Source organism: Haliotis asinina, chromosome 1, assembly GCF_037392515.1.
Source record: "Haliotis asinina isolate JCU_RB_2024 chromosome 1, JCU_Hal_asi_v2, whole genome shotgun sequence".
Taxonomy (NCBI): Eukaryota; Metazoa; Mollusca; class Gastropoda; order Lepetellida; family Haliotidae; genus Haliotis; species Haliotis asinina.
Window position 1 is genome coordinate 74130697 of NC_090280.1, and position 21686 is coordinate 74152382.

At 42.3% G+C, this 21686-nt stretch overlaps 1 protein-coding gene across 1 annotated transcript in view; it reads left to right on the forward strand.

Moving 5' to 3' along the window:
• LOC137282422 (sodium-dependent serotonin transporter-like) overlaps window positions 1-14495 on the forward strand; it is a 38099-nt gene extending 23604 nt beyond the window's left edge. Inside the window, exons 2-13 of the mRNA XM_067814171.1 lie at window positions 2243-2377; window positions 4684-4897; window positions 6215-6353; window positions 7096-7230; window positions 7773-7876; window positions 8620-8744; window positions 9724-9842; window positions 10733-10861; window positions 11265-11364; window positions 11712-11812; window positions 12612-12779; window positions 13728-14495. Of these exons, the coding sequence (XP_067670272.1) occupies window positions 2243-2377; window positions 4684-4897; window positions 6215-6353; window positions 7096-7230; window positions 7773-7876; window positions 8620-8744; window positions 9724-9842; window positions 10733-10861; window positions 11265-11364; window positions 11712-11812; window positions 12612-12779; window positions 13728-13883 (1625 nt within the window). The 3' untranslated portion in view covers window positions 13884-14495. The remainder of the gene's footprint in view (window positions 1-2242; window positions 2378-4683; window positions 4898-6214; window positions 6354-7095; window positions 7231-7772; window positions 7877-8619; window positions 8745-9723; window positions 9843-10732; window positions 10862-11264; window positions 11365-11711; window positions 11813-12611; window positions 12780-13727) is intronic.
• Window positions 14496-21686: the final 7191 nt, after the last annotated feature.

Consider the following 21686-nt stretch of genomic DNA (forward strand, 5'->3'; position numbering starts at 1 on the left):
TTTTTTTTTATCTCAGTTTCCCCTTATTCTGTAGGGGTTGTGTTAGTTCAGATTCACTGATGCATAGGATGAAGTAGTACAAAACATATGCCACGGTCACTGCATCCTTTGATCGCGTACTTGTTGCTCACAGATAGTCTTGTCACCTGCGACCGGAGGTGACACATCGGCAAGAGGGTATTACAATGCGGACATGTGAACGGAAAGTGCCTTAATTGAAAAGCAATTATTTACCCGTGAAGAATCGGGTTAGAATTGTCCCTCTGTAACCCATGCTCCCGACTAACGGCATCGGGCGGTCAGACTCGCTGACTTGGTTGACGCATGTCATTGTATCCTATTTGCGTATTCGATGCTCATGCTGTTGATCTCTGGACTGTCCAGACACGAATGTTTACAGAACGCTGCCATTATAACTGCGGCTTTAAACAACAAACAAACAAACAAAAAAGAAGCATTATTCAAATCTATATACATACATGTGTGATTATGCTATATATAGTGTTAATTTATAAGCAATATGTACACTGCAAATTTAATGTTATGGTATAAACGACCACTGATCTTCCTGGTCCGATAAAGATCTCATTTTGTTCACTGACAAGGGGATACATTTGCTTGTTGCGGGTAAAAACATGTGGCTTACGCTTTCAAAATCTTGAACGCATTGGACGTTCGAATCTTTCCCATCTGTTGCACATCTTGAGTCACTGACCTGCTGCTGGACATTATGGGTCACTGACCTGGTACACGGACATCCGCGGTCACTGACCTCAAACACGGTGGAAACGAAACTGAGTTAAGTTGTTACTGGGGTGACCTGTTTGGTTCTGTATCACCTAACTGGTAAATATTGGTTGATGCCAACCAATGTCCGCCGAGATATTGTATTTGCTTCTGTCGTGGGTAATATGGTCCCACGTCCGCATCTTTTTAGCAGCGTCACCCGACCATCAGACTGTATTACCGACGAGAGAAGCATACAACTTATATCATCGTATTACCGACGAGAGAAGCATACAACTTATATCATCGTATTACCGACGAGAGAAGCATACAACTTATATCATCGTATTACCGACGAGAGAAGCATACAACTTATATCATCGTATTACCGACGAGAGAAGCATACAACTTATATCATCGTATTACCGACGAGAGAAGCATACAACTTATATCATCGTACTACATGTATGTTTATAACGAACACGCATGATTCGAAGTTATCCATATAACGAACGCTTTTTGTCTCAGCCAGCTTCTTACAGTAGTTTAGTCGAAATGCAAAAGATAATAAAAAGTGAAAAATAAAAATAACCGTTACAGAGAACTATCGTGAGCGGCGTTCGTCATTGCTGCAGTCTACTTTACTGTATTTAAATGGTGTCCTCCCACTTCACCTAAGTTTTACCACCGAGGTTCTGGGAGCTAATTTGGCTATGTGTGAGAGAGTAACCAGGCCAGTTCGGTGATGTGGTATATTCCGAACTTACCCTGAATGAGAGTTTTATTGCACCGTACCGTAGTTAATATAGATAAATTATTACTATTGATACTGTACCCTTACTGATACAGTAAATCGATGTTCACTGTCACTGTAAATGCAGTAGATGGGCAAAAAACAGTGTAATCCACCTTGCTAATATGGTTGCTGGACTGGAGATGAGCGTCACTATTGCGGTACTTGTGTTTTCTGGTTGCTTCTGTTGTTCGTGTATCGAACTTCTGTGTCCGACTGCTCGCGCTTATAGCGCAGGATCATCTCGTTGATATTGGGTGGCTCTTTGTGGTTACTTTGTTCAGGTTGTTGTTCCAGTCGTCAACGTTGCTGTTTGCCCTGGGTTCTGTGCTAATTATGTGATGAGAGAGAGAGAGAGAGAGAGAGAGAGAGACAGAGAGAGAGAGAGAGAGGAGGAAACTTTAAACTTTAAAGCTTAGTCTCTGTCTATAATGCAGATAATTTTAACAGTAACTCATAAACCCATTCGACTTGAAAGAGAACCCAGTTAGCTGAGAAATGCAGGACCTTGGTAATATAGACTTTTCTTTCATTTCAGGTTTCAGTATTGCAATGTGGGCTAGACAGTAAGGACTAGTATGTGGTTCAGAGACGTGACAGACTAGATACTAAAGTAATCTGGCCATATTCCATTTAGAGATGGCTCTGTTTGAGCCTTAGTGTTATTGAGCGTGACATAAAACCACATTCACCCACTGACAAATACCACGTGCTTGTTTACAGGCGCGTTCCTGCTTCCCTACTTGATAATGCTGGTGTTCCTAGGGATCCCCCTGTTTTACATGGAGCTGGCTCTTGGTCAGTATCAGCGGACAGGCATCATTACAGTCTGGAAGAGGATCTGCCCCATGTTCAGTGGTGAGTCCAAAGTCTGGCCAGTTCAGTTACAAGTATACACATCCGTTCTTTAAATGTCATACTTCATGTAAGTGTGTGAGGTTTTAGCAACACCCAATCAATATCAATGGACTTCACTCATTGTATCCATGTCAAGAATTCTGCCTACGGCCTGACAAGCGAACCCTATCCACTAGGCTACCCCACCGCCCCCATTCACAATTCATAAGACCTGTGTCTCTTCATGACCTATGGATACCAAGAAACCGACAAGCTTCAACCTTTCAGCAGATATAGGTTTAAGAGAAAAATTATATTGAACTGTTCATGGGGTAAGTTCATTAATATACATTCACCATTCTACCCTGTGTCTCGGTTTCACAAGCATGTCACGACAGATTAACGTGCCTGATGAACAGCTGTGTTCAAGACATACCACACAGCATGGTAGAGCCCAAGAAGCACCTATCCATGTTCCTTTTCTGTATTTGTTCATCTGGTTAAAACGTCAACACCAAAGGCATACAATAACAACTAACACAGGAAAGGTGAATTTTATCATAATTAGTTCCTGAATATTTGGAGGAGTGAATTTCATCTGTGACTCACTTTTTCAGTTTCATTGCTTCTCTTTGAAATACTTTTAAAAATTTCATTTGTTGACCTCCCTCGCCCCAGTGTAAAATCTAGCGCCCAAGGGAAAGTGTGACTAAACATAAATGTAACTTGTCTAAGTGGCATTTTAGAAGTTGAAACATACAGTATATAGCAAACTTGATTCATTTCGTGAGAGCAGACTGATTCTTGTACCATTGTCAGGCAATAATGACATTCCTGCTTGACAGTGGTACAGGAGTCTGTATCGAAACGTCTCTCATATATGCAGGAAATGGTAATGCAGTCACATATTTCTTCTGAAACCACTGCTTGGCATGTTTTGCGGTGTGTTTAGGATCATTATCTTGCTGCAAAATCCAGTCATTTCCATAAAACACATGTGCACTTGGAAGGAGAAAATTATCTAATATGTTAGTGTAGCGTTGACTTGTCAGATTTCCCTCAAACACACACAGCGGGGTCGTTCCTAATAAGGATATCCCTCCCCATACATGAAACTTTGGGCTGTATTTAGGTCGTCGATACAACGGTGCTGACGCAGACTTTGTCCATATTTCCACATTATTGGGATATACCCATATTGAGCTTTCATCAGAAAAAATCACATTTTCCCAGTCAAAGTTTTCATGTGCCAAACACCACTCAACACGCCTGTCTTTATGTTCTTGTTTCATGAGAGGAGAAGGAATTCCAGTCTTTTTCTCCCATCCAAGATCAATCAAATTTCTTCTAACTGTAGATTTTGATACAACTGTTGATCCCCTTTCTATCATTTCATACCTGATGTTGGAGATGCTTGCCCTTTGCTTTTTAGACGCTACAATTCCCAGCCGGACGCGATCTGAGAAGTCCAATTTTCTGGGTCTCCCTGCTCCTTTCTGGTGCCCAAAATCCTTTCCCTCTTTAAAATTCTTCCTAACCCTATACACAGTAGAAAGAGGAGTTCCTGTTCTCTCTGCCAATGTATTTACATCATCAATTCCTTGATTACACAACTCAAAAATCAACCTTCTTTTATCTTCAGCAGACATTGTTGACAGTGCTGAGGAAAATGACGTCTGCTACAAATTCAGGGGAGGTAACTCCAATTGTACTATACTCAGTAGGCCAAGATGAGTTACCTCCCTTATACCATTAGTTTTAAGTATCAGTGAATCAGTTGAGGTGTTGGGATAGCTCAAAGAAGAAAAATTCTCAATAATTATGAACCAGACTATATATACCGTTTGTTCAAAAGAAATGTAAGAAAACAAAAATAACTGTATCAAAACGATAGTTGTTGAAAAAGTCTTTCATCGATTTTTATGTGTGATCAAAGGAAATCATTTGCGAGTGGGTTGATTTGGTAAACAGTGATTTGAACAGTACCTGATCTGGGAGGGAAGCAATAGATTCCTTAAGTGTTTACCAGCATAGTGACACCAAGAACACAGGGACGTTGCTGACAAATCGAGAATCAGTGCTGTATGATTTACACGCTTCTAATTGCACAGCACGGCTTGACACTACAAAGCAACGCCTACCAAGAGTGAGTGAGTGAGTTTAGTTTTACGCTACTTTCAGCGATATTCCAGTACTTCACACATTGTACCTATGTGGGGAATCGAGCCCGGGTCTTCGGCGTGACTCTTAACCACTAAGTTACCCTAGCATTTCTGACAAGATCATAATTAACAGTTGTAACAGCACCGTGTGCACTCCACTGATAGGTGTCGGCTTCGGCGTGTGTATCATCGCGACACTGGTGGGGTCCTACTACAACACCGTGATAGCGTGGGGCATGCTGTACCTGGTGTCCTCGTTCAGGGCAGAGGTGCCGTGGAAGAGCTGTAACAACAGCTGGAACAGCCACAACTGTGTATCCCTGGCCAACAACGACAACATTACCAACACATCCGTCACGGCAGCTACCGAGTATTTCTTGTAAGTATAAGTTACAATGTCTAATCTCCCGTGTGGTGTAGTGGTTAAAGGGTCAGTCTGAAGAACGGAAGATGGCGGTTTTGATCCCCGGTCGCGGCATACCAAATGACGTTAAAATATGGTATTTATTGGTCCCTGCCTGACGCTCGGCATAAATGATCGGCTCTGAGTCTGTGTAATGTATCTGAGTGTGGTATTCATGTTTACTCGCTGCGTGGTATTTCAGTGAACTAGCACAGTAAAACCTGCTTAAGTCTGGGCTTGTACAAGCAGCCACACATATGCAGATATGCAGTACGATAGGACACAAGTGTGAGTTGTGGGTATCTGTTTTAATATAATAGGTAGACAAGTCATCTTGCAGGTTACAGAAAGGGGTGCGTGATGGAGAATATCGTTGTTCATGACAGCCATCACCGGTTGGTATGGTTCACACTCGAATAATTACAGACCGCTTGCAAAAGCTGGAATCTTGCCGAGTTTCTGCATCAGACAAGTAAAGACCTATAATGAACACACGGATGTCTTACTTTTGTTCTGTTCATGTAACATTTCCGCCCTTCCTCAGGCCATGCAGGTAATATCGGGGGCAAAGAAGAGGACTCTTTCAATAGTGTTTAAGTAATATTGCAGCAGTACAAAGTTGATGACAAACTGATGATGATGATGGCCAACCAAGTAACACGATCAGGGCGAATGTGGGATTTCAGGGCGAATATCCATGATCACTGGTTTCAGTATGATCATTTGCACTGTCTGAGGTCACTCAACCGCCTTTGACTTCTTATTCAAAAGAGCAACAAGTAAAACAACACAACACAGATTTCATTGAACTTCAATCCAGCTCTAACTGAAAAAGGCTATTGACTTGTCGAACATCAATATATTTGGTTGCTTTTTTCGCAATCTGGCAGAGAGGCTTTTGAATTAGAGTATATGCATTGGTCACAGAATCGAAATAAAATTATGAACTGAACTGAGCTAAGCAATATTCCAAGGATATCACGATAGGCAACACCAGAAATGGGCTCACACTGTACCCATGTCGGGAGTCGAAGCTGCGTTTTCAGCATGACGAGCGGAAGCTTTAACCAGCAGACTCCTCCCACCGCCCTCACAATCATGACATGATGTTCAGACTTAGAAATAGTCAAAGTCACCCACCTGACATCTTTTAATATTTACGTGGCATGAATGCCCAAAACGTTTCATTCACCAGGCTGATTTGTGATTATTCATTAAAGTGATATTGCATGACTGGAACGAGGAAATGTGACCATTGACAATGAGACTCATCTGGCAGGATCTTTGTTGCAGGAAAGAGATTCTTGAGTTCCAGTGGTCAGATGGAGTGGGCAACGTGGGCAACATCAAGTGGTCACTCACTTTGTGTCTTCTCGCTATCTTCATCGTTATCTACTTCTGTCTGTGGAAGGGGGTCAAGTCATCGGGCAAGGTGCGTGCCAATTAATGGTGTTATCATACTAAACAATAAGGCAATTTCCGCCCTGAGGAAACCAGATATGTATAGACTGACGTACAAAATAAAATAGAGTCCTGTACAAACAAAAAACAAAAACAAACAAACGAAAAACCAGTAACGAAAGACGAACAGAAAACAAGATAACAGCCAAAATATGAAGCGTTCGCTGGTCACGCCGAATACCCGGGTTTGATTGTGTTTCGTACTGGTACCACTATCTTCTTGATATTCCACTCACAACACGGTACAGGACACCTGTCTCAATCAAAACACTTTTAAGAATAATCGCCTTGTGTTTTGTAAAAAATCCCCGAAAGTTGGCATATCATTTTCTTAGTACCGTGCCCATGGTGTAGTGGTTAGAGCTTCCGCTAAGGGCACAGCTTCGATTCACGACCGCGTCACTCTAAAAGACGATTAAACATGGTCCCTACTTAGTGCTACTTAAAGCCAGCTTAAGCCTGGTCTTGTACAAGTACCTTCACATACACACCGTCATTTGAGCGAAATATTCTCAAGTACGACGTTAAATCCCATTTCATCTCACCTCACCTCACCTCACCTCACCTCACCTCACCGAATCCTACTCCATACTAAGCATTTATGTCATGTGTTCTTCAAATTTCAAAAAGCGCTGCAGAGGTCAGGCAGAAAATCTGATTTTAATTGCGTCCTTTGTTTTCCAATTTGAAATAAAAACAATTTGTGTTCCCAGGCCGTGTGGGTTACCGCCACTCTCCCTTACATCGTTCTCTTCATTCTACTCATCCGAGGATGCACTCTCCCCGGGGCGTCGAAAGGGATCTACTACTTCATTAGGCCCGACTTCTCCAGACTTGGCACTGTTGATGTAAGTAACACTCATCGCGGTATTTCAGGAAACTGGTGAGCCAGGTGTGGAGAACGCATGCGCACACCTGACATAGGTGAGAAAGGGAGCTTCTTACGCCGCGGTTTTACGCCGCTTTTAGCAATATTACTGCAAATTCACGGCATTGGAGACCGGAAATGAGCATAGTTGAATAAAGATCTATATATGGATCTAATAAGGATCTAGATATTTTTCTGTACATCAGACAAATCCTGCAACGTATAGTTAGCTGATTGTCATTAGGATAGGACCTTGAAGATCCCATTTAGAACTGATCTACAGTAACCCATGCTTGTCGTATGAGGCGACTAACGGGATCGGGTGGTCAGACTCGCTGACGTGCTTGATGCATGCCATAGGTTCCCATTTGCGTAGATCAATGCTCATACCGTTGGAATATTGTTGAGAGCGGCGTAAAACTAAACTCAATCACTTTCGGATAGGAAGCTCTTAAACACAATTCAACAAAGTGTAAAATTTCATTTCACTCTTTGTCTCAATCTCTGACCCACTTTTTTCAGGTGTGGGTAGACGCAGCCGCTCAGATCTTTTTCTCCCTTGGACCAGGTTTCGGCACCCTGTTGGCTCTAGCCAGTTATAACAAATTCCATAACAACTGCTTTCTGTGAGTAACACTAGAGCGCAATAGCTCATTCAATGTTGAACCAGACTAGCTATTACTGCCAGTTGCACACGAGAGTATCCGATGTAAAACTGGTCTTCAGCAACCTATAGATGTCTCCAGTAATTAAGGGACGACTACAGGCATCACTGGATTGTCTGGTCTACACTCGATCATATACAGAAATTGCTGAATGGGGCGTTAAGCGACAAACATACCCACCAACGTCACAGGCCCTCGTGTCTTTGCGAGGATTGAAGATTAAATACAAACAGACAAACAAACAAACAAACAACCAGAAAATAACCCCCAATAATTAAAAATATACATTACGAATAGGGGGTCAGGTAAAAAGATGTATTCTTTAATCCTCGCCAAGACAGGTAGGCCTGTGACCAACCTTGCCAAAACATGAGGGTGAAGATAAGGACTTTTATGTATAGACAACTTCTTTCTTGCAGTGACTGCGACGTGTCAGTGCAGATTCGAACACCGTTATCACACACTAGAAAGAAGTTGTCTATCCATAACAGTCTCTATCCTCATCAAGCCAACTTCTAAAATGCCTCTTAAAGAAACTGTCAGGAAACTGTTTGAAGCGGCTTGAAAATACATCATGGTAACTGTAACCTTTGTCTCCGACATTGACTACACCCGAAGTGTCATACTAAAATTAATAATTACATACCCTGTTTGTATTTTGTTGTTGTTTACTTCTGTTAAAACTAAACTTGATTCGTTATCAGGGACGCCATGATCACACCTGTCATCAACTGTTTGACAAGTTTCCTGGCCGGGTTTGTTGTGTTCGCTGTTCTCGGCTATATGGCCCATCTCCAGAACGTTGAAGTGGACCAGGTCGCTGCTCAGAGTAAGTACCAGTTTAGACGGACTCTCACTTCTTATCGTCATCCTTTATTTGAGCATTTTGGGTGCTTGTTGCCTACAACATATGTCTTCCATTTAGCCGCTGTATTCGCACCCAGAATTCCTTCTGGTAACATGTATGTGTGTGTATAATGGTGATCATCTCAATAACGGGCAGTGGGGTAGCTTAGTGGTTAAAGAGTTCGCTCGTCACGCCGATTGTCCGGGTTCGATTGCGTGAAGACCATTTTTGTTGTCCCACGCTGTGATATTGATGGAATATTGCTAAAATTCGTGTAAAACTAAAAGTCTTTCGCTTTTACATACTTGTAACCACTAGAAGAATGTAAACTGTTTTATATGCAGTGTACCATAACTTACGTGAACATTCCAGAATGAGCTTTTGGTTGAGTTAGTGCGCAGCTACGCACATGAAATGGGCTTCCCACATTTCACCCAAGAATCGAACTCGGGTCATCTGAGTGACAAGTGAGCGCCACTATGCTACCCTGTAGTTTCATATTTAGAGAGATGTGAAATGTTAAGCGGCCTTCACTCGGTGAATTAAAGTTTAACAACACATGTTTGTCAAATTCGAGTTTGAGAGTGTGAACACTCCAACAACTCACCACCAACACCATTTTCAGAGTTGTCAAAGTGTTGTCTAGAAATAGAATCGGTGTCTATTCTCCCCAAACTTTTCCATCAAACTTTCGATGTTGTCAAACTCAAGTTTGAAGTGTCGACAAACTTGTGTTGCTCAGAAACAACCAGTCGCAGTCAACGAAATTATCACGTGACCGCACCGATAGAAACAAGACCCTCAGTTTGACAACTTGTGTTTGACGATTGTAAACGCGAGTTTGACAACTTTTAGCATTTCAACAGCATATGTTGTCAAATTTTAGTTTGCGGTGTGAAGGCCGCTTTAGACTACAGAAAATGCATACAAACTGATAAATTAACCATTGTTTCTTTTACAGGTGACGGCCCGGGCCTTGTATTCATCGCCTACCCAGAGGCCATTGCGACGTTCGCTGGGTCGCCGGCATGGGCCGTGTTCTTCTTTCTCATGCTCATTACACTGGGCCTCGACAGCTCGGTGAGTGGCCCAAATAGACTCGTAAAACACCTTCCTCCTCCAACCGCTTTAAGTCAGTTGTAATAAAGGTGTATACGTAAGCGTCCTGTCAGAAAGTAATTATGTGAATTTCGAATTTCAAATTTCAAGCAGAAGCCTAATCCATTTTCGTTCTTGACAGTTCGATGATTCCATACACCCGCCACCAGCACCCGAGGTTGTCTTTCTGTTTGCTCTGGCAATTGTTTTTGGATATAACCACATGCTGTCCGTGTGTAAGCGTGCATGCCAGTTGCCTTGATTCGCAAATGTTGCGAATGCCTATATGAAATTGAATGCAAGTAAACTTACAATAACAACCGCTTCTTTTCACATCCATTCAGCATACGAATTTAAAGGGAAGACTGCAGTTATCTTTAATCGAAATTTTGCAATATTCCATGCATAATCCGGAAATCCTACCCACTTGTCAGTTACCGTGGAGACTGCCTTTTCAGACAAATCAGGATATCAATGGCAACGCTGCCATCTGCTTTACCGAGCTTTCATTGAATTCCATATTTTAATCGATCCTAAAATATCCAGTTGGTATTTCTGGCTATTTTCCAGATATCCAGACTTTATCTTCCTTGATGCCGTGTGCTCGGGCAGGTGATGACCATGCTGGCAGTGTTAGTTAGCACCGTGTTGTTATGGTTTAGTTAAGTTATTCTGCTTTGCATAAAGCGACTGTCGATACGTATAATTTCCCTCTGCATGTGAATGGGGGATGTTTAAAGGTGTTACCGGGTAGATACCGACCCGAAATGGTACCGAATCAAGAATTTCAGCTGAAGGAACCGTACTGGAGGAGCGAAGGTTTACGTATCGTCAGATGTTATAACGGTAACGGTTTGTTGCAATGGTTACAGTTTGGCGGTCTGGAGTCCAGTATAACGGCGATCACTGACCAGTTCCCCAGGTTACGAAAGAGGCGTGAACTTGTAGTCCTTGCTCAGCTTGCACTTTGTTTCTTCATCGGCCTCCCAACAACGACCTATGTAAGTAGACAACCTGTTAAATGTGTAGTCTCTGGGTTTTCTAGTCCTGTCATGACCCCTCGGGATATATACTCAAGTAAACAAATAAGGGAACACACGAAAGCACGCGTGTTCCTGTATTTGTTCCTTATTTCTTCACGCACACTGCAATACAGTGCTTGTGTGGAAACCTAAAAAAATATAGAGGAACGTTTGTGCTGTAGTACGTGCTGCCTTATATGTTTCCCTAGGCATATATGAATACGGCGTGCATGACTTCATGTGTTGTTCATTGCTAGACATTCTGGCCTGCCTATAAGCATATTTGGTGCCGATCGTTGCGACATAGCTATGTATTGTATTGTTCGATGCATATGCTGCTAACCACAGGATTGTTTGGAGAGTTATCTCCCTTGTGTTGCAGGGCGGTCAATACATCATTCAACTGATGGACACGCATGCGGCTCCCATGTCTCTCATCTTCATCTGCTTCATCGAGGCCATCGCTGTCAACTGGATTTACGGTAGGCCACGAATGCCTCAGGCGCGCAGTTAAGCTCACATATTCCCATATTTCCCGTTGATACATACAGGAACTACCGTTCACTTTGATATAGAGTTATCCGCCCCTCTTACCGCTTAAACAATGTAGCTTAGTGGTTAATGCTTTCACTTGTCATGCCGAAGACCCGCGTTACATTCCCACGTGGGGTTTTGTGGAGCCAATTTGTGGTGTCCCCTCGCTGTGATATTTGCTGGAATACAGATACAAACGGCGGAAAACAATACTTACTCACTGACTCTCTCGAGTGACAAATATTACATCCTGGTACAGGTATCTGTGACCGTCACATATATATCTTCCCCACAGGAGTCCAGCGTTTCTCCTCGGATATCCAGACCATGCTGGGATCACCCCCGGGCATCTTCTGGAAGGTTTGTTGGGTCGGGATTTGCCCCCTCAGCTTGCTGGTAAGGAAAGCCTTCATTACGTCAAATTTCACTCTTTGACACCTTTATTGGTAAATACGCTGAACTAAGCCCCAAGTGAAACTGATTGCTCAGCACAAAAATTGGAAGGCGATTGGAATACTGACTCACAACATCCTCCACGTGGAAATCTCACTGGCCTTTTCAATCTCTTTGATTTATATGCTTTTAACAAGTATCAAAACCATCATTGAAGACTCAGTTACCTTGTCAAAGACGTTGTTCTAAAAACTGAAATATGTGGTACAAGTTAATGCTATCTGATGTCCCCGCTAAAGAAAGGGTGAATGTCCTTGTTCTTACTCTTTCCGGAACAAATGCTGAATAACTTGTTCCGAATTTCTATAGATGCTACAAATGAAGTAAAACCAATTAGAAGGACTAGAAGCTAGCAAAGAATCGTTGAATCGAGTCCCGAATTCACTCCGATAATTGTTCCATGTTTCTCTGTACTAAATGGGTAAACGTCAAACACCTACATCGCCTCTCATTTCCCTACAACTTTGAACTGGTAAAATATCTAGAATATTGTTCAAAAGCGACGTTAAATCCAAATGTCATTTACAACGTCGGAAAGCATGAACAAAAAGAAAACACCACTCATGGGCGGTGTGAGTTTAAATTTTGAATTTTCAAAAAATGTTTTTAGTTTTTCATCCTAGGCATATATTCATGATAACTGCATGTTGCATTTTGTCAAATCTTTAGTCAGAAAAGATGAACGGTGAGCTCTGGGGTTTCTAGAATTATATCGTGACGTGCTATGCCCAATTGTTTTCAGACTCTGTTCGTGCTGTCCATCATCGGATATCAGGGCATACACCTAGGAACCTACGTATATCCCCCCTGGGCTGTGGCGCTGGGCTGGTGTCTCACCTCAATGTCACTTCTCTGTATCCCGGTCTTCATGGTATACTGGTTCCTTACGTCTAAAGGCACCATGAAGCAGGTAAGGACACTGTGATCGGTTGTCATCATGGGGGCGAAGGGATAACATAGTAGGAGACCCGTGAAGATCCGGCTTACAGTTGATCTTCAGCAACCCATGCTTCTTGTAGGAGATAACTAACGGGAATTGGAGATCAGGCTCGCAGACTTGGATGACATATGTCATCCTATCGCAGTTGCGTAGATCGATGCTCATGCTATTCACAGCTGGGCTGTCTGAGTGGTGTTTTACGCCGCACTCACCAATATTCCAGCTATATGGCGGCGGTCTGTAAATAATCAATCCAGCGATTAACAGCTGGGGCATCGATCTGTGCAACTGGGAACCGATGACGGTTCAATGAGGTCGGCGAGCCTGACCATCCATTCCCGTTACTCGCCTTTTGCAAGCATAGTCACCGTTTATGGCAAGCATGTGTTGCTGAAGATATATTCTACCCCGGGTCTTCACGGCTTTACACCTGGAATATAGCGGAGTGCGGAGTACAACTAGTAATAAAGAAGTTGATATCGATGAATTATCACATTTTATGATGATTTTAGTTAGTGTTCTTCAACGTTTGGACTTTTATCTTTTAACCTGTATAGGTTAACCTTTTCAGAAGGTTTCATCTCATGTACCAAGTTCTGCCATGTTCCGGGCTTTCATACTCCTCAATCACGCATTACAACTTCATCCTTCCCACTAAGTCTATGACTTAACTGTCACCACTTATCTACTAATGGGTGGTTGCGTAGCTAAGTGGTTAAAGCGTTCGAACCCGGGTTCGATTCCCTACATGGATACAATGTGTGAAACCCATTCGCGGTGTAAAGGACGTGACATTGTCAAAATATTGTTAAAGCGGCTTAAAACCAAAGTCACTCATCTATCTATTTAATACACAGCCTCAGTTGAAGACTCGTTATGTTTGGAATGAATCCTTTCACCCACTTATTGATATTTCAGAAGTGTCTACGAATGGTCAAACCAGTTGAGTATCCTACACATGTGAACAGGACACTTAGTGACAGTGAAAGTAAATATTCCTCACCACAGAGTTTTGATACGGAAGAACTGCCCGGCAGCCAGGTTGGAGGAAACTGTACCGAGTCTGCCACGTAGTCCTTCGTATGGTTTCACGACTTCAAGCCAACGTCAGCCATGTCAAGAACGGTTCACGACGCTTTACGACACTTACGACAACGACACCTTTTCGGCGGAAGGGCGACCAGTTTTCACATAATGGAAGCTAATCATGTTAGACTGGTACTCTGCCAATGCTACGCTCAGCAAGCTGGCTACACAAAGGACAGGTCAGGGGCGCTGAGTTCACTCGTTCCATTGGACGAGGCGGTAGTCTAAATATAGCACCGGATGGTATATCCCAGTGAGAAGGAACATTAATATCACCATATCGCAGTAATAAAGCAGATATAGTGTTATCCTTACCACGTGAAGAACCAACACGTCGTTTTTCCGCAAGCGCAACACAATTCTGAATATTTACGTGGAGTAATGGACTGGACTGACGTCATAAAACTACCGGGAGGAATCTCCACCGAAAATGGCGGGCCTGACCTGTCCTTGTAGTGCAGCGATAGCGCAGCGCGGAATAGGGCAGGGGAACCAGTCTACTACTCATGTGGGAGCTTGGCACAGCAACGTTGCTACGCACGTGGGTGTATATTTTCATTGTTCATTCTTTATATTGTTACGATTTTACTGGTGCTCAAATACAAGGTATATTTTGTGGTTGTGTAAATATGTCATGCTTATGGTAAATGTCAAATATGTTATTCACGTATGTGGTTGTTTCATCAGTATATTTGGTATTTTAACAGCCAGATATACTGATAACGAGAACCGAGGTATTTACTATTTTAATACAAACGTTCGAAATGAATACCGAAGGGTTTAACAAAATACGTATATTCGTCACAAATCTAATATTTTAGCGTTTTTAAAAAGACGAAGGAACGCATTTTGTGTACTGCATTTTGCGTGCCCACACTTAGGAATTAGGTTCGAATATTGCTCGATCGCAGCGAGACCTATTATATGGTTATTTCGAATCATGTCTATTCTATATCCCTGTTTTTGATGCTGTATCCTGTCGGCATGTTGTACCAGTTATGTCGTTGCTCCCGTATCGCCTTCCTTCCAAAATGCCTCTGTGATGTTGCTGGAATATTACTATTAGCGGCGCTAAAAGAAACTCATCTCTTCCAAAATGAGGGAGGTGCGGTAGCCTAGTTGTTAAAGTGTTCGCTCGTCACGCCGAAGACCGCGTTCGATTCCCCTCGTGGGTTCACTATCTGACGCCCCCTTTAGGTGTCTCCCTCCGCGATATTTCTGAAACATTACTAATAGCGAAGTAAAACTAAACTCACTCCTACCAGAAAAACCGACACACCATGCAGTAACAGAACTATTGTCCAAAGAGCTCTTTAAACACAATATACGTACTCTATCACATGACACTGACAACGGTTTTACCTACAGCAACATACATAGTTGTAAGCTAAAATCAGGGCGAAGTTTATGTTTTGAATTTACTATATGTTGTCTTCATCGTTACAGTGCAATATTCGAAAACTAAGGTTACACATTCTTCTTTATTATTTTGATTTTATTTGTTTATGTTTGTTATCTGTTCAATGTCAGTTTGACCTTTTTTGAACAATTCATCACCACACACCCTTCTCCTAAACTGCAGGCTTAAGGAAACGACATAGGTGGTCACGAATGATTTGAAAGCGGGTTTCGTAAGAGTTACCTCCCTTGTATGACCACACTTTTCGCCCGCTTGTATTTGTTGTAAACGAGGTGACACACCCTACATCGGTTGGCTAAGGCTGCGTACATTTGATAACGAATAACACTTTGAACAACTGAACGAAAAGAAGTTACCATTTTCATACCCTTGTAAAATGTTCAGGCACTTGAAAACATATGGATAGTGCGCTATTAGACCATAGTGACCACAACTTTAGACCGTATCAAAACGGATATCAGGTTGACAGGGGTCGAGTTCGGAGTCATACTGTGTATACAGCGAGGTTCGATGTCTGTGGTCTCAGATGTACGGGGTAGCGGAGTAGCCCAGTTGTTAAAGCGTCACGAAGAAGATCCGGGTTCGATTCATTATATGGGTATAGTGTGTGAAGCCCATTTCTGGTGTGCCCGCTATGATATTGCAGGAATATTGTTAAAAGTGTTGCAAAGCTCGACTCACTTACTCAGACGTACGGCAACAAACGTGACCAAATTTTCTTTGAATCTAGGATAGTATATTTGACCAATGTCTAAAGTTCTCTGACGGTTTTTAACAAAACTTGTTATCACTGTTTTGGGTTTTAAGAGACCCGAATCGTCATCGCAATACACAGGCGACATTCAAGTACAGGACGCTTCATTTCGCTGAGCAATGTCCTGCCTTTTGAAAACCCGATGTTTGTGGATTCGAACACCAATTGCATCCTTTGCCCGTGATGGTGGGTTTAAACTAAACTTGCCAACCTGTAAATGATTTAGTTACGTGTCTACGTAAGGTTTGATCGCCATTAAAGTTCAAACACAACGTCAGTTAGTGCTTCTACGTTGGGCAATTGGGCCATTAACTAGATCACGTCACGAGACCTTAGTATTTCCGGTGACAAACAGTGTTTCATGCGTTTTCGAATGGTCTCGTGGTTGTCAGTTGACAGTAAGGAACCGATTATCCTTGTAGGAATTAATAAAATTCCGATTTAACCATCCCTAAATTAGTCACTTATTACGACTGGCCACTGCTGTCACAGCCAACCATGGTTGGTTCCTGTCTAGCAAAGTCATATTTGGCGGTCGCGCGATTTAGAACTAGAATTGGATCTTGAATAATACGCTTGTCACTAGAAACCTGGTACCGGAAGTAAGCTGGACCCCAACTCGCATATCGAAAGCTTGAACAAATTTAGAACCGGAACTAGCACCTCGGGAAAGTTACAGGCCCTATTGCCGTAGGAGTGTCCCTCTGTCCGTTTTCAATGTTGTCAGCTTGTGAAATTTTGAACTGTGGTCATGGCAAATGTTCAAAAAGTACCCTTGCAAACCGTCTTTCAGTCAGAGAAATCAGAGCGACACCCATCGTTTCCTTTTGGGTACTTGGGTACTAAATCATTTTGATTGCAAACATATATGCATGTCTTGTCAGAAAAAAATACTTGAACATGTTGAAACTGCGACAAGGAAACATGATTAAGGTATTTTACTGTTGGAATTGGAACACTGGACTGATTTGCAGTCGTTACTTTCCAAGCAAAATCGTTCAAGAACAATTAGCTTCCAAGTCAGTTGTAAGCTGAACCAAAACAGAATTTCAAATTGTTTATAGCGAAACAGGAAAAAACAACCTCCTTCGTCGAAGCCGTGGTAGCTCAATGGATTAGACGGCTGACCTTGTGTGCTGACGATTAGGTTCCTGGCTCTAAGGATGTGGATTTGAATCCTGGGCGGGACTCAACCAATAAAAAGTAAAAAGTACTAGAATCTGTACTTTTCTCAGAAAATGTAATACCAGTTATAACACTTCCTTCACGGTTTCAGAAATACTTCCCAAAGACATGGGTACAATGTGTGAAGTCCATTTTCTGGTGCCCCCCCGTGGTACTGCTGGAATATTACTAAAAGCGACGTAAAACTAGGCTCACTCACGTTCCAAAGAACCCATGCTTGACGTAACAGGCGACTTATGGGACAGACCTTGTTGACACATGTCATCGTATCCCAGTTGCACTAATTGATGCTCATGCTGTTGACCACTGGATTGTCTAGTCCAGACACGATTATTTACAGACCGCCGCCATATAGCTGGAATATTGTTGAGAGCGGCGTTCAATAACAAACAGAACAGTTACATATGATGAAGAAGCCACTGCACATCGCAGATGTTGGTCGTCTTTTTGTGTATGTCATTTAGAAATTTGTTTTTTTATCACACTCAATAGAGCAATTGTCATTTTGTTAATCATTCAAAACTGTTCTACCAGCACTGATTTGGAAGCAGTATTCTCTTTGTAACATTTAACTTTAAGCCTTGTAAGACTTCCATGTTATTTGCGTGGATAAAACAAATCAAACGGTGTTCGAGGTAACAAGCTAATGTTTGTGTGATCCCTACGGTAGCCGCAACTTCATGAAGATTGCCATATGTTATATTCCCTGTCATGACATGATTCATATTCCATACATTATGAATGCCTGATATATTGTGTTATACATTGTCACTTATTAAACATTATACACTGTATGATGTGTGCTTGTTATCACGCGTGCGTGCGTGTGGTCAATAATAATCCAACTATGGTCACAAAGAAATTGAATCTTTTTGGACCAGGCAAGAAATTGACTGAAAGCAGGGGCCACGATTATCATCGTAGAGATGTGAAGACAGTACGGATCTATTTGCCACCTATGGCAAGCTTGATCTGTTGCCCCATGCAGTATGTTGGATCTGTTTGTCCCATATGACATGCTTGATCTATTTCCACATACGACATACGGAATCTATTTGCCCCATACTACATGCGGGATATGACCCCCATATGACCCCCGCTATCTAAATTATTTGTCCCATACGATATGTGGGATCTAGTTGTCCCATTTTTGGGGGGAATGTGTTGAGGTGCATCACCCAAAGTGACCTATATATCGATGCACTGTCGTACCAGAGACCTATGGTCGTTCTTATATCAACCATACTTACTCTTGCGGGTTTCAAATCAAAGACCTGGAGTCCTGATACAAATGACAACTTTATAAATTGTCGTAACACTAGAACTACAAAACGTTTTATTCCTTACTTACAGAACTTGGTTAATGTCATTGGTTTGGTATCGCGCACAGCAATCTCCCAGCTGCGTGGTGGCGGTCTGTAAGTAATCGAGGTTGAACCATACAATCCAGTGATCAACTTTATGAGCATCGATCTATGCAATTGGGAAAGCATGGCCTGTCAGCCATGTCAGTGAGCCTTATCTTCTGATCCCGTTAGTCGCCTCTTATGGTGAGCATGAAGACCAGTTTTAACCAGTTCGGATCTTCATGGGTTAATGTTGTTGTAAATATAGTAGCAGTTGAACACCTACATAGCTCTTGAACGCAGTGGCGTAATTAGAATGGGCTTTATATTTCTCACAGTACAGATTGTGAGGCAGATTGAACGGTTTGCACACAACGATCGACAGGAGATACCAGGGGAAGACGGCCACTTGAGGCTGACACTTGGCAGTAGATGGGCAGGATTGACTGGTCAGTTCACATCTCCTAGTCCCTGGCCTGTCTTTCGTCTTGTCTGTCCGCGCTCGTCTCGCTGTATGTCGTGCCTGCTTCAAAAAACAAATGAACAATTTGTGTCAGTCGGCCATTCTCACGGACATTACCTGTAGTAGGTCTGCAGTTCTCACGGACATTATCTGTAGTAGGTCTGCATTTCTCACGGACATTATCTGTAGTAGGTCTGCTGTTCCCACGCACGTTATTTGTAGTAGGTCGGCCGTTCTCACGGACATTATTTGTAGTAGGTCGGCCATTCTCACGGACATTACCTGTAGTAGGTCTGCAGTTCTCACGGACATTATCTGTAGTAGGTCTGCAGTTCTCACGGACATTATCTGTAGTAGGTCTGCCGTTCCCACGCACGTTATTTGTAGTAGGTCGGTAGTTCTCACGGACATTATTTGTAGTAGGTCGGCCATTCTCACGGACATTATTTGTAGTAGGTCGGTAGTTCCCACGGACATTATCTGTAGTAGGTCGGCAGTGCTACATTTGCTGTACTACATGACATCCTTCTACATTATCTCGTACAACATTGTCTGTACTGGGCGGCAATCCCCATGGACATACTAACTGGTCATATTTTGAAGGGACAGAGATGTCCGACAAATCTGCAGGGCATTAATTAGTGTTACAATAAATTTAGTAGCAAAACAAAACCCAAAGAACAAAAAGAAATGGAAAGACGAAAAAAATACCCAATGTTGAATATACAGGCTTGACATCTATAGTGGTTCATGTAAGTACGAAGATCAGTTACATTCAGTCGAACAATCGCTTCCTGAGAAGTTTGGTAACTTATATACTATATATTCATGTTTATGTAATTGTCAAATTGGTTCCTTCTTGATCGAATCTGTCATCTGACAAAAAACACAAACTTCCTTTAATTTCATATTTTAACATATTAGATAAATACGTTTTGTACGAGAGATGGGGTTTTGTTTGTTGAAAGTATCCATTTTTCTCATTTCGTTGAACACTGAATAGATACAATGTGATAACCCAGTTGTAGGGTATGAAGTACTGGCTGTACATTCCAAAAACGTGGCTTTATTTTCTCCATATATATGAAGAAAAATTCTGGTGTTGTCCGGAGAAAAATAAACTTTCAGACATGGAAGTATTTTAATTCTGGTTCGTCGTTGGGGGAATCATTATTGTAGTCACATGGGAGCGGTACAGCTGCCTAATTTCATGTATGTACTACCATGTGATGCAAACACCGTTTACTCACGCTTTGATCTCAGGACCAATTCCTCATTTAGCTGGCCAAACTGCGCAAATAGTACGCTTTGGCCATGACTCAATGCAAGATGTTTACCAGTGACTATAAATGAGTATCAATTGGTGCTATTTTCTGCAAGACTACTGATAATGCAAAGGCGAGGCTGCCAGTGATAAGTTCGATGGGAATCAGTTGTGATTTACTGGGAGACTAGTACGACAACTGTTAGTCACATCTACACAGATTTGCGTCTTCGAGCAGGATTGTATGGTGCGCCAGTTGGGACATAATTTGTAATATACAGTTCTCCTGTTTAGCCTTTTTGTATGAGTATTTTGAAAACGGCCATATTCTTATTCGTGTCGGTTTGCCCCAGTGGTGGGGATGTGCCATATCGAGATTCCATGCTTTGTGGTTCGAAGCTAAGATTCTCACAGACTGTTATCCTTGGTCTCTCAACCCCATTACCTGTGCACTTTTGATTCACAGAACGGTAAATGTTTGTGGCCAGATTCACTTTGGACTTATTCCTCCAACGTTAAGCTAAATGACCCTTCGACAGTTGAACTGTTTAGGCAGAACTGCCTTACAGACCCACCCGTTCTCGTCAAGGAATAATAATACTGATAACTGGCCACGTATATAGCGCTGAATTGAACGAGGCATACAACATAATAGACATTATTTTCCCGGATAATCCAAGCTGCCTGTGAGGCGGAAGAAGGTTGATCGTCATGACTTATACCACCGGGTACCCATTTTCCGCTGGGTGAACAAAGGTAATTTTAACTGACCCACTTGCCTAAGGTGTGCCCACATAGATGCTTCGTTGTTGGGCAGGACATAAGTCTTAAAAACTCTCAGGAGTCAAGGTGCCAAACACGGTCACCCATCCAAGGACTCTCCGTGACCAACTTCTCCTGATTTTGGACCTGCGCTCTCTGTACAGAGGAAGATTGGCATGTAGTAAAAACGCTGGATTTTGTGAAAGAAATATATACGGTCAAGATATGCATTTGTAAATACACTCATCACAAAAATACATTCCAAACATTATCAAGGAAGGTGCTATTACAATGAAACCTCGTTAGTCCGAATGGTACACTTCTAGTAATAGTTTGAACATATCAATCATGTTAATGCTGCTTGGTTTGTTGCTTAACGCCGCACTCAGCTATATTCCAGCTATATGGCAGCGGTCTGTAAACAATCGAGTCTGGACCAGACAATCCAGTGATCACCATCTTGAGCATCGATTTAAACAACTGGGAACCGCTGACATGTGTCAACCAAGTCAGTGAGCCTGACCACCCGGTCCCATAACGACAAGCATTGGTTACTGGAGATCAGTATTCTGTTTGTAACCCGATCTTCAAGGGTCT